Source organism: Rhinopithecus bieti, unplaced genomic scaffold, assembly GCF_001698545.2.
Source record: "Rhinopithecus bieti isolate Rb0 unplaced genomic scaffold, ASM169854v2 scaffold_11380, whole genome shotgun sequence".
In the NCBI taxonomy this organism is placed as follows: Eukaryota; Metazoa; Chordata; class Mammalia; order Primates; family Cercopithecidae; genus Rhinopithecus; species Rhinopithecus bieti.
In genome coordinates, this window is record NW_016807225.1 from 3,865,560 (window position 1) to 3,878,716 (window position 13,157).

Sequence of the window (13,157 nt, forward strand, 5' to 3'; positions counted from 1 at the left end):
ATTTTTTTTTTTTTTTTTTTTTGAAGAGTCTTACTCTGTCACCAGGCTGGAGTGCAGTGGAGCAATTTTGGTTCACTGCAACCTCCGCCTCCCAGGTTCAAGCGATTCTCCTGCCTCAGCCTCCCAAGTAGCTAGGACTGCAGGCCCACGCCACCACACCCAGCTAATTTTTGTATTTGTAGTAGAGATGGGTTTCACCATGTTGGCCAGGATGGTCTTCATCTCTTGACCTTGTGATCCACCTGCCTCGGTCTCCCAAAGTGCTGGGATTACAGGTATGAGCCACCATGCCGGGCCTAGATTTTTTCTTTATTTAAAAAAATTTTTCTTAGAGATGGAGTCTCACCGTGTTGCCCAGGCTGATCTTGATCCTCCTGCCTCAGCCTCCCGAGTAGCTGGGCCGGCTCTTACTTCTAAACATAACTTATTTAGCTCTTGCTTCCAAGGTCACAAGCAATTCTACTTTCGGAGAATACTTTGAACTAAGGATAGCTGCTGAGTTTAAGTCACAGCTGCACAGGTTAAAGAACATCAAGGCTGAATGTCAAGAGCTGTAATGTGTGAGCTGCCTTTTGTAATCTTGAGCTATGTCAAGGTCAATGATATGAAACATATGAATGCTTTTAAAAGTTAAAAAATAATCTTAAGGCCAGGTGCGGTGGCTCATACCTGTAATCCTAGCACTTTGAGAGGCTGAGGAGTGTGGATTGCCTGAGCTCAGGAGTTTGAGAACAGCCTGAGCAACACGGTGAAACCTCGTCTCTACTAAAATACAAAAAATTAGCTGGGCGTGGTGGCATGTGCCTGTAATCCCAGCTATGGGAGAGGCTGAGGCAGGAGAATTGCTTGAACCTGGGAGGTGGAGGTTGCAGTGAGCCGAAATCGCGCCACTGTACTCCAGCCTGGCGACAGAGCGAGACTCCATTTCAAGAAATAATAATAATCTTAAATATATTATGTGTTGACAGAGACGTATTACATCCAGCGTACCCAAACATGAATCATTAATGATCTCCAGCTACACGGAATCTGCCTGGGCTTTTTGTTAGTTGTAGGGTAGTTTCGTGATTACATTCATTTACCTCAGTTGTTTCAGATCCCTTCCTCTTTTATGCTTCAACCTCTAAAATATGTTGCAACAGAAAGCAGAGAATGATCTAACAGGTTCATTTTAGGATCACAGATATCACTGAAGGAAATATTTAAATGCTACCCTTCCCTGCTCAGATATGAGTCCTTATTCTGCAACAGACCCCAGGGATGTGGAGAGGCAGTGGTTTAAAAGATAGCAAAGATATATTATGGTGTCACTTTTGTAAATGAAAACAGGCTGAATTCATATCACCCAGATTACGTTAATGATTGGCCTGGTATCCAAAGTCGAGGTTCCAAATTTGAACAGAGTATGTTCATGGGGAAACGGGCCTCACTGGGACCAAATGCTGACCTAAAACTCAGAACTCACTAATCATCACTATAAACCCAGTTTTTCCAATCCCAGTTCCCAGTTCATGATACTCTGCCATGAATTTAAATGCAGATGAAAGATCTATTATTAATCTTATTCTCAATTTTTTTCTTTTTAGTTTTCTTAACTTTTACAATCTTAATAGATTATGAAATAATTCCTATGGGTTTATAGAATACCTTTCTTAAGGAAGATACATGAAAGACAAAGAATTTAAAATGTAAATCAGGTTCATTAAAATACAACTCAGATGTTACCAGGTGCATAGTGAAAAAGTTTATTTATGACAGATTTGAAAACTCGGAAGAGATGACAAAGAATGCACAAAAGCATCACAAAACTGTTACATAATATAAAACACAAGAACTGAGCTATTTAAAGAAGCACAGCTCAGAATCATCAGTGTAACTGCAGTGACACACACCCAGTGCCAAAGGGTGACAAAAATGGTGTTTTAAAAGAAAAACCACTCAGCAGGACACAAGAATTAAGTAACGATTTGGTAAGAGCTCTTAGAAATCACAGATGTTAATAGCATTTCTCATGACAGGGGACATGTAAAACAAGCTGACCATAAAAAATGATTAGTTGGGATACGTTTGTATTTTAAAGAAAAAGGATACAACAGTGACACGGTTTCTCTTCCAGACCCTTTTTGTAATGTCAGCAACAGTACATCATACAGAACAGTAAGGAAATAATGTCTTTGTGGTTGCCAATTGCTTAAATCTTTATAAAGAAAACATGATCATCTTTCAGTCAACTGATTGATCTGAGTACATGGCACCAAAGAAAGCCCTTCAGAAATAGAAGCTAAATGGCATAAAGTAGTTTAGAAAATCTTCAAGCACCTCCCTTTATTCCAATTATCCTTTCCAAAGTCTGGCTTTCTTATAATCCATCACTTTGAGTACAAAACAGCTCTCTTCTGGGAATTTCAAAACACTTCCCGTTATGTTAAGGGAAAATGGGTACGCCAGAGTCATGGGTTACAGGATTGCTTTCTCCAGACTTGAATTCTCTTTAACATGGCTAAATGGAAATAATTTAGCTTGGTTAAATGAAAGCTATTTCACTTAACGGGATAATCTCAGAAGACATGAGTGGAGTTTTTCGCGTGGAATTTCTTAGTAAATGTACTGTTGAGGATATGAGAGAAGGAATTAAGATAATGTTTTCCAGATGATTCTTGGCCTGATCCTAAGAATCAACAATAACAATCAATAGCAAGGAACATTACGCATTCAACCCTGAGTGATGAAGAGAGTTCAGGAAGAGAGCCCCTTAAACTCTGAATTAAGGGCTCTTTGGTAATATCATATACTATAATATTTCAAACCAAAACTTCAAAATGGTTCATGATCCTATTTCAGAACTTTAGAAAATATACTTGTCCTCTGGAAGTAATTTCACGTATACTATTTTACCCCCAGATAAGCCACAACTACCTGCTTAAAAATTTTTTTTAAACTATGGAATTAAATAAACATGCATCTCTAGATTTCTAGGGCAACTTTTCATCATATCTTAGAATGAAGAGCCATGACATTAACTCTGGTCCACATACCTGGGGCCTAAAAGAAATCAGGTACATAAAATAGGAATCAGCTCATGAGCCTCATTTCAAAGCCAGTGTCTTGCCTTTGGACTCAGTGTGTGAGGCATGCCTATTTGTAAATGAGCTCCACTATCACTAGCTTTAGTCTATAGTGTTTTCTTAGCTTAGAAATTTCTTACCTTAAGAATTCAAACAGGAGGGGCTTTGTTTGGCCTTCTTGGTTTAGGCAGGGACAATGCAACACTTGAGAGGGAGCAGTGATTTCTGAGCAAAATTCTAAGATACATTCGATAGCTTTGCTCTCCCCTCCCTCGATACTCCTACCCTTTGCCCCCTCATTTTATTTTGTTTTCACTCCTTGTGATCAATTTTAAAAGACAGTTATCAAGCAGCACAAAACGGTGTGACTTATGCCCCTCCCTTATGCTCCACTAAAACAAGTATCATACTTATGTAAATATTACGGTCACTCCACTCCACACCTTAGAACCATTGGGGTTAAAAGGCAACCTTCTGCAGATAAGTGGTCTTAACAAATATAAAAGCAGACTTTAGAGTCTGGGTTTCAACTAATTCTCTCAAAGAGGGACTGAGCAGGACTCAAACATAAACTCATATTTCCTATAGATTAAGACGTTTTATGATAATAGCTAATCCCACTGCTTAATATAAGACAGTGCTCAGATTTCACCCTTCCATATACATATTATAATGGGACAATCTACACTTTTTTAAAAGCCTGAGTTTTTCTTTCCAAAATAACAAAAATATTCTTTTAAAGTGCATGTATCAATTCATTAAGAAAAAAACTTAAGAATGGTCTAATTCCAAATTGCTACCTACTTCCATGATAAAGCTACCTGTTATCTGAGGACTGAGTTTTAATATCAGAGCCCTGAGGACATGTCATCAAGCAACAGAGGTTAGCGTAAAGCCCTTCTGGAGCAGCTTCACAATCACGCCTGTACTGACGTGCCAGTTAGTAAGGAAAACAGCAGAGATCATGGCCTGAGGGAAAGGGGAAATATAGCGCAGGTTTTGAAAGATGGGGCCCAAGAAACAACTTTTTTTTTTTTGAGATGGAGTCTTGCTCTGTTGCCCAGTCTGGAGTGCAGTGGCATGAACTTGGCTCACTGCAACCTCTGCCTCCTGGGCTCAAGAAATTCTCCCTGCCTCTGCCTCCAGAGTAGCTGGGATTATAGGTGCCTGCCACTACGCCCAGCTAACTTTTTGTATTTTGTAGAGATGGGGTTTCACTACGCTGGCCAGGCTGGTCTCGAACTCCTGGCCTCAAGTGATCTGCCCACCTTGGCCTCCCAAAGTGCTGGGATTACAGGCGTGAGCCGCCGTGCCTGGCCTCCAAGAAACATTTTTATGAAGACCACCTCCTGGGTAACCCCTGTTGAATGAAACAGTTCTGCTAAAAATCCGGGGCTCTCTGACAGAGCTGAGGTTGTCTGTGCAGGGAACATTCTCAACATTCTCTAATTGGACACTTGTCAAAAGGAACAGAATGTTAGAGTCATCTTTGCTTAAGAATTGGTAGTTTAAAATTTTTACATTTATGTGGGGAGTGTGTGTATACATATATATATATACAGCAAACCAAAAATAAAATTCTAAGCCCCTCAACTGGCTGAATGGACCCCTCTCTTGGCCCAGGGCATCTCAAAGGAACCTGAAAACTAGTCCCTGGTGGGAAGAAGGGGTCGGACATGCCTCATATTACCCTCTTCCCTTTGGAATTTAAATACAACTGACCAGCATTAACATTAAAACAGAGTCTTAAGACTAACGAAACAGACTCTTTGTGGCAATCAAATATCAAATCCCAACCTGACTCTGGTGTAGCATCACATGACAGCAGGCCCCAAAGGAAATTTACCCCCCAATATATTTATTTGACATATTTTGAAATGGCCCTACAAAGCTGTCTCTTGTAGAGGAAACTGCATTCTGTAGAGAATCTATTAGGTCTTTTCTGGAGAGTCTGACACCTTTTAAGGTCTAAAAAGAAATATTCATCATCTGTTCTCTCTGAAGCCTGCCACCTGGAGGCTTCATCTACATGACAAGAACCTCGGCTTCCACAAGCCCCCTTTACTTAAGCTGACTTCATCTTTTCAGGTAGAGTTTAACTCTCAACCAACTGCCAGTCAGGAACTCTTCGATCTACCTCTGACCTGGAAACCCCCATCTTCAAGATGTCCTTTCCAGGCCAAACCAGTGTGTACCTTACATGTATTGATTTATGGCTTTGCCTGGAACTTCTGTCTCCCTCGAATGTATAAAGCTGCTACCTGACTCCTTAGGCACGTGTTCTCAGAACCTCCTGAGGCCCCGGCACAGACTCTCAACCTTGGCAAAATAAACCTCTAAATTTATTGAGACCTGTCTCAGATACTTTTTGGTTTATAATATATTTATATTTCTCTTAAGCTGTTTGCTGAATTTTTTCACAATAAAACATTGAGGGAAAAAATCAATACTTTAAACATGTCTTCCTTTCTAAAAGCCCCATCTTTCAACAAAGTGGCAGAACTAAAACTAAAGAAATTTAAGAACTCAGTCACTCTGTATAGAGAATTCCAATCTCTCTCCTACTATGCAGCACTTTCCTTCCATTGTTTGTTAATATTTATTTGTGCTCTAGAGAACAAGATGAGGATCAAAGCAAAAGATTTTTGTTTCATTGTTTGGGTCTATACATTTGGACTGGGAGGGGCTGAGAAAATGACTGTCTCTTAGAATTTGCTGGGCTGTGGGTTCTCAGTAATTACCTGTGCTTCAGTAAACAATATCTTGCCCCTAAAGTTCAATTATTTCAGAAATGTAACGTGAGAATAGTGAATTAGACGGTAAAAATATGTTCTTTAGCTATTTTGTGCTAATGGAACACACAAACCCCGACTGTTGGTGAAAAACCAGTATGGAATGAAATGTAACCATGCCCAGGACATCAAAAGTGACCAGACACTAACAGGCACACAGAGGCGAGGGGAACAAGTCCCTTAAGCTTCCCTGATGCAACAGAACTAGGATTCCAAAGAAAATAAGCAGAGAATCTCATGGTGAAAATCAATAATAACAAGTGTTATCCTTGGGAACTTGCTGTGTATGGCCTGACAGTTTCAATTTGAGAGAAAGGCAGAAGTTAATAATAAACAGGAAAAATAAGCAAGGCTTTCGCTGACTAGAAAACAGCTCAGTAGAAAATTATTTTACAAAGATTATATTCAGTTAGCTAAGGCATGATTCAGCTTCAATGATGCAAGAGCGGTCACTCAGCTATCCAATGGGATGACACAGCAAATCTGCTCTTCACTGCCTCAACAGACAGTCACTAAAATAATTTCTTTAAAGGTATATAAATTTTGGCCAGTGTAATCCTCTACAAAACACATTTGCAAATATAAAATAATGGAGGTATGATGCGGCTCAAGAGAATGGGAATGGTTGGCAGTCCCCAACATCCCATCCCGCTGGGGGCTTTGCTCCGAGGGGAAGAGCAGGTGCAGGATATATTGCCCTTTGATGTGATGTAGATGCTACTAGGGACTCACTGGGAGGAGCCCTGTTCCTTGAGTTATGCTACTGTAGGGACAGACGCTTGGTGTGAGGAATCCAACAATGAAGGAGTCAAAGGAAACATCACGAAGAAGGTGACTCCTCAGAGGAGACAAAGGACTCTGAAATCCTGGAATCACAGGATATCTCTGATTGGCTAGGCAATTCCTCTGCACTCAATCCCCAGCAAATGGTCAGATTCCCTCACAAGTTAGAATTCTTCACGGGGAGTGCTGGACTGTACCCCAAACATGCAGTAAGGTGGCATCATCCATCTCTGAAGGGCCATACTCCTTGCAAAGCTGTCACAGGACTGACCTGCAGAAATAAAACCTCATCGCTTCCCAAATTATCCTAAAAATATCATCTTTAACTCCATAAAAGAGGGGGCTTCAGTGGCTCAGAACAGATGGGAAGCCTTCTGAGAAACAGATGGAAACTGTTTCAAAGGCAAAATGAAATGTGCTAAAAAAAATAAATACAGTAATAAATAAATCTAATTATTCTTCAGAATTCACAGGCAGTAACAGACATAACACGAGGAGTAAGAGACAGGGAGGTACAAACACAGAGACTGCTGAGGTCCCATCTCACCTCCATCTCCTTCTCCGCCTGGGAGCCGGGCATCTGGTGCTCCGGTGACCACTGGCTGCAGCACCACCTGCACTCTGTGGCACTCCTGAGCCTCAGGAGTGACAGAGTAGGAAATGCTGTCACCAGGGAAATGCAAGCTTTGGTCAGGTAAAGAACAAATACAATCAGCAGCAATAGTGAAGCTTCATGATCACCTAAACTAAGGGACTCTGAACACCAAAAGCTTTAAGCCCTCAATGCAAGAAACCTAAATGCAGAAACTTTGGAAACCTGATTGGGTTTCACTGCATTTGATTCCAAAGCAACATTTCTAAATAGCACTCCTACTCTAAAGACAAAAAAAAGTGGTGAGGACTCTGCAGTGGTTTTCTGTTTTTCATCTCTCTCAGATTATACCATTCCTTCTTTGATTATACCAAAAAAAAAAATAGTAACACTTGACTTTCAAATATGTGGGTTCTGACATCAATTCAGTACCTAATTTCCACTCTCTCCACTTTGACTGCCGGTGCCCATGGTAAGGGAAACCAGCTCTTGGAACAGGAAACAATGGAGGCAGTTTTTCTTCCCACAAGATCTTAGGTTACACTGATCATCACTTTAGATTGCATGAAAGTTCTTGCTGTAATGGCAAAAACATAGACTTAGGAAAGAGAAAGGAGGAGGCGTCTACCATCAGGAATAGTAACAGCCCTCCAAAGGCAGTGTGGTCTCCCAGCTATGCAGAGACCAAGAATAACCAGCAGGCAGGAATATGGCAGTGGTGACAGGCTGGATAGAGCTTTCTCCAACCAAAAGATTGGGCTCCTTCATGGACAATGTGCTTTTCCCTCTTCTGGCACCTCAAAAAGTTAAAGAGAGTGGGTGCCACTAAACGCACTGGCAATAAGGGCTCTGGGAGAGGAGAGGGCAGCAATCTGAATGATAAACCTGTGCCAAGATGAATCTATTTTTAAAAAACAACGCCCTGCTTCCTTTCAGGCTTGTGCCCAATGGGTGCCTTCAAGAGGGAATCTGCTGGAGTCTGAAGCAAGAAGAGTATGAGTCAGGGACCACAGAACAGGGACACGACACCACCACCTGCAGAAGCCAAGAAGGGGAAAAAGCTACATGGGCCAACAGTCAGGCACGCCAGACAGGGTGTGAGGCTCAGGAACCCCACATGAACCTTTGGCTCTTGCCTATCCCAAACAAGAGGCACCAGCTGGCAGCCTGCTTCAGCCAGCAAATACAGCCTGCCCCCGTCCCAGCAGTCCTTCAGCTGGTGTAGTAGATGTGGAAGTAGAGAGTCTTGTTGCGCAGCAGGGAGTAGGAGTTGTCAAACTTGAGCAGGTAGATGCCCTCACCAGGGTAGTCATGGCTGCCAGCCTGTACGTCTCGGTGGCTGTCCCTCCGGTACACAGGCATGACCTCCCCATAGCGACCCCGCAAGGAGCTCCTGGAGCCTCTCTCCACATCTCCAGCTGGAACAGGTTCTGCATGAGCAAAATGGCAGAGTGTTTGGATACGTGTTCAGAGACTGCGTAAGTCCTGCCTAAAGGTGAGCGGAAGGACCAGGTGACCCAGTGACTTTCAGAGTGCGGGGAGGTTATTGCCCTCCTACAGACAGACATCTGGAAATGTCTGGTGATCTTTTGGTCATCACAGTGACTACTAGGTGATACCTGCATTTAGTACCCAAGGGTCCAGGAATGCTAAAATCAGGATAGCACCTACACAGCAAAGAAGTGTCCTATCCCAAATGCCAATAATGTCTCCACTGAGAAACAATGATTTAGCCTGATAGGAGCCTTCCTAGCTTCAGAAGTGTCTGGACATTTCTGAGAGGGAGAAAGAGATATTTAGAAGGAAAGATCCTGACATTCTTTCATTTAATAGGTGAAAGGACTAGCTAATGGAGATAGGAATTGCAAATAAACATGCTGTAAAGTGACCCTAGCACCTTCACTTGGCTTCCTGAAAAGCAGCAAGTAAGAGACAAGGTTCTCCTCTTTCCCAAAGGCCCTGTGATTTTCCTTGGGTTTTTTTTCTTTTTTTTTTTTTTTTTTTTTTTGAGATGGAGTCTCGCTCTGTCCCCAGGCTGGAGTGCAGCGGCCCGATCTCTGGCTCACTGCAAGCTCCGCCTCCTGGGTTCACGCCATTCTCCTGCCTCAGACTCCCGATTAGCTGGGACTACAGGCGCCCGCCACCACGCCCGGCTAATTTTTTTGTTTTTTTGGTAGAGACGGGGTTTCACCGTGTTAGCTTTCTATGAAGACGCACGTTAAGGGATTGATTGTAAGATTATATAAGAAAACCAAGGAATAAGAGGAATAAGACTAATGCTTAGGACCTAATCTTAAATTACCTGAAAAAATGCCTCTGGGCCATCCTTAGTAGACGCTACAGATACAAACTGGAATGGAGCCCAGAGGCCCTTGTAAAACTTCTCTGGGCGCGAAGTAAAGCAGTAACCAATAGTTAGCCAGCTATGAGAGTTGGGGTAGGGAGAGAATGGGTACCTGTAGCAAACTGTAATCACTCACTTTGGTTCCAGGCCAAGAATAAATATCTCCAAACTAAAAGAGAGATGTAAAATAATCTCTGGCTTACATGCAACCTGAAAGACCATCCCTCTAAACTGCAGCATGACTCACCCTCTCTCTGCTCCCACCCCATCCCTGCCCTCGGGAAGGCGTTGGGAAAACAATGAGGTACGGATTAAAGGAAAAGAGGCTTTCTTTCAACTAAGACAGCACTATCAACCTCATCACAACATTCTCTTTGGCCTGTACTACTCAGCTTAGCTTGTAATGCTGAGTTCCTCAACTGCTTTCGAAGGAAGAAGAAGACTGGTACAACACAGGAAATGGTCACCAGAAATTAGGTTAAGCCAGAAAACTGCAAATTATGTTAACATTAAATTTACCTTCAATCTCTTCCTCCTCTTCCTCTTCTTCATCCTCATCATCACTGGAATCACTGACCTGCACAGTTATGTCAGTGGTAGTTACAGGGGTCCAGTCAAAATAAACTCCAAAGCCAATGTCATAGTCATCGGTCGCAAACTCCCAGCAGACACGCTTCCCCTCTGGATGAGTAGGTACCCGGATGGTCACCACCTCACCACGCTTCACCACCAGACGGCTGTTCTTCTCTTTGCCCAGCTTGCTTTTGAATTCCTTCACCTTGGCGAAGGTCCAGATGCATGGAGGAGCCATCAGAGGTGGGGAGACTGAAAGGACAGGCAGCTTAGCACTGAGAAACCATGAGGAAACATGAGTACCCCCGGCATTTTGCTAAGAGAGGTTGGCACAGTCAGACATTCTTTCTACTGGCTTCTTTGACTTCCTTTCACAAGTCATTTCCTTTCCTTCCATTTGTCTGTCTGCCTGCCTTTCTTTAAGTATCTACTGGAAACAAACCACCTCCTATACTCCCAAAGGTCTCACCTTTCCTGTGGTCCCCCAGAAGATCTGCAGATTCCAAATCAGCTGAAAGAACATCTATAGCTCCTGTATGTTCAGATTGGATCATAACGATGTCCCCAGACCTCTGTGGAACTTGATACTTGGCCATCTGCACAACAGAACTCTGGTTAAAGGAGTATTAGAGTGGCAGATTCTAATTAATCTTTTTGCATGAAGGCTGCCCCACCCCTGCTCGATTATCTCCACTATCCCCACTCAAAGCTTAATGTACTAGTCAATATTCCTTCTCTTTCTTCCAAATAGGAGTTGCTAATAAATTCTACTAATTTTTTTAAAGCCACCAAAATATTACATTGTTTAAAGACTGTTTCCTACCTTTTGCAACTTTCCTGCTCCAAACCTTTTGTAAGGTCCTTGCCCGCCAACACCCTCACAGGCTGTTGACAGTATTTGCATTGACCATGATTCTGGGCCATGCCTTGGTCTTACCTCACCTGCACAGTACTTCCCTGTGGCTCCTCTCATTAACAGCTCTTGCTCCTAGGGTTTAGTTTGACTCCCACTCTGCCACACATCCTCCTGCTACAGTTCCCACTCAAGGGTTACTTCTACATTACTGTCAATCAGCTCTCCAAAGCACTGCAGAGACAGAATCTGGTTTTTAAGTCTTCCTCTCATCCAAAGCCCACCTCAGGCTACAGGTTGTCTCAGTCTTGAAGTCACTAACAGTATTCTATCAATAGTTACAATTTCACCTTAGACCAGCCCCAGGACTTGCATTTAAATGGTACATTTGCTGCCAGACGTCTGACTTACATGGAAGAATGCAAATGGCATTTGATACTCAAAGCCCTTGCTAGCCCTTGCTAACCCATGCAGGAGCTTACAACGTCTCCCTGGTGAGTTTCCCTTCAAATCACTCAGATTAGTGTTCCTGGTTTCATGCTATTATACCTTAATTTCCTGCCCCTTCTCCAAACAGTTGGCAGGCAATTCAACAAGAAATCTATACCTACTGCCCACAGGGGAGAGCACATCAGTGAGTCAGCAATCCAGTTAAGAGGCTGGAATTGTGTTTGTGAGAAATAAATAAATCAAGTTTGTAATCCTCCCAGGCTAACTGAAGTGAATCAGACTTTGGCTAGTGTGCTTGAACAAATCCTTCCTTTTCTAAAATGCTAAATAAAGGATTAGGTTGCAACATATTGGCTCCACAGCCGTAGTAAACTCTCTAACAGCCCTCAGTCTCAGTTTCCTCATTTCTTTCTTTTTTTTTTTGAGACGGAGTCTCGCTCTGTCGCCCAGGCTGGAGTGCAGTGGCACGATCTCGGCTCACTGCAAGCTCCGCCTCCCAGGTTCACGGCATTCTCCTGCCTCAGCCTCCCGAGTAGCTGGGACTACAGGCATCTGCCACTACGCCCGGCTACTTTTGTTTTATATTTTTTAGTATAAACGGGGTTTCACAGTGTTAGCCAGGATGGCCTCGATCTCCTGACCTCGTGATCTGCCCGCCTCGGCCTCCCAAAGTGCTGGGATTACAGGCATGAGCCACTGCGCCCGGCCTCATTTCTTCCTTTCCTTTTTTTTTTTTTTTTTTTTGAGACAGAGTTTTGCTCTTATTGCCCAGGCTGGAGTGCAATGGCGCGATCTTGGCTCACCGCAACCTCCTCCTCCCACGTTCAAGCAATTTTCCTGCCTCAGCCTCCTGAGTAGCTGGGATTACGGGCACCTGCCAACACACCCAGCTAATTTTGTATTTTTAGTAGAGACAGGGTATCTCCATGTTGGTCAGGCTGGTCTCGAACTCCTGACCTCAGGTGATCTGCCCACCTAGGCCTCCCAAAGTGCTGGGATTATAGGCATGAGCCACCATGCCCAGCCAGTTTCCTCATTTATTAAATGGAGACACAATGGCACCTATCTCACAAGGTTGTTCTCAGGAGTAAATGAAGTGTTACAGATACAAATGCTTGTAAACTGTGAAGTATTATATGAATCTAATTATCACGCCTGGTGTTGCCTTCATTGACACTAATACCAACCATTATTCTAATACATATGCTAATAAATGATAGAAACAACCCCCCCCCCCCACCTCCACGGCAGGGGTGCTGCTACACTATCACTTCCATACAGCTACCTGAAGGGCTGGGGCAGGAGGATCACTTGAGCCCAGGAGTTTGAGGCTGCAGTGAGCCATGACTGCACCACTGCACTGAAGCCAGGTGACAGAGTGAGACCTCTGTCTCAAAAAAAAAAAAAAAAAAAAAAAAGGCCAGGTGCAGTGGCTCACGTCTGTAATCACAGCACTTTGGGAGGCCAAGACGGGTGGTTCACCTGAGGTCAGGTGTTCCAGACTAGCCTGGCCAACATGGTGAAGCCCTGCCTCTAGTAAAAGTACAAAAATTATCCGGGCATGGTGGCAGGCGCCTGTAATCCCAGTTACTCGGGAGGCTAAGGTAGGAGAAACGCTTGAACCCAGGAGGCGGAGGTTGTAGTGAGCCAAGATCGTGCCACTGCACTCCAGCCTGGGCAACAGAGGGAGACCTTTCTCAAAAAA

At 43.4% G+C, this 13,157-nt stretch overlaps 1 protein-coding gene across 1 annotated transcript in view; it reads right to left on the reverse strand.

Moving 5' to 3' along the window:
* Window positions 1-1,721: 1,721 nt before the first annotated feature.
* Window positions 1,722-13,157, reverse strand: part of TMED8 (transmembrane p24 trafficking protein family member 8) — a 47,722-nt gene continuing 36,286 nt past the window's right edge. Inside the window, exons 4-6 of the mRNA XM_017880659.1 lie at window positions 10,619-10,760; window positions 10,096-10,401; window positions 1,722-8,662 (exon numbers count right to left, since the gene is read on the reverse strand). Coding sequence (XP_017736148.1) covers window positions 8,445-8,662; window positions 10,096-10,401; window positions 10,619-10,760 — 666 coding nt within the window. The 3' untranslated portion in view covers window positions 1,722-8,444. The remainder of the gene's footprint in view (window positions 8,663-10,095; window positions 10,402-10,618; window positions 10,761-13,157) is intronic.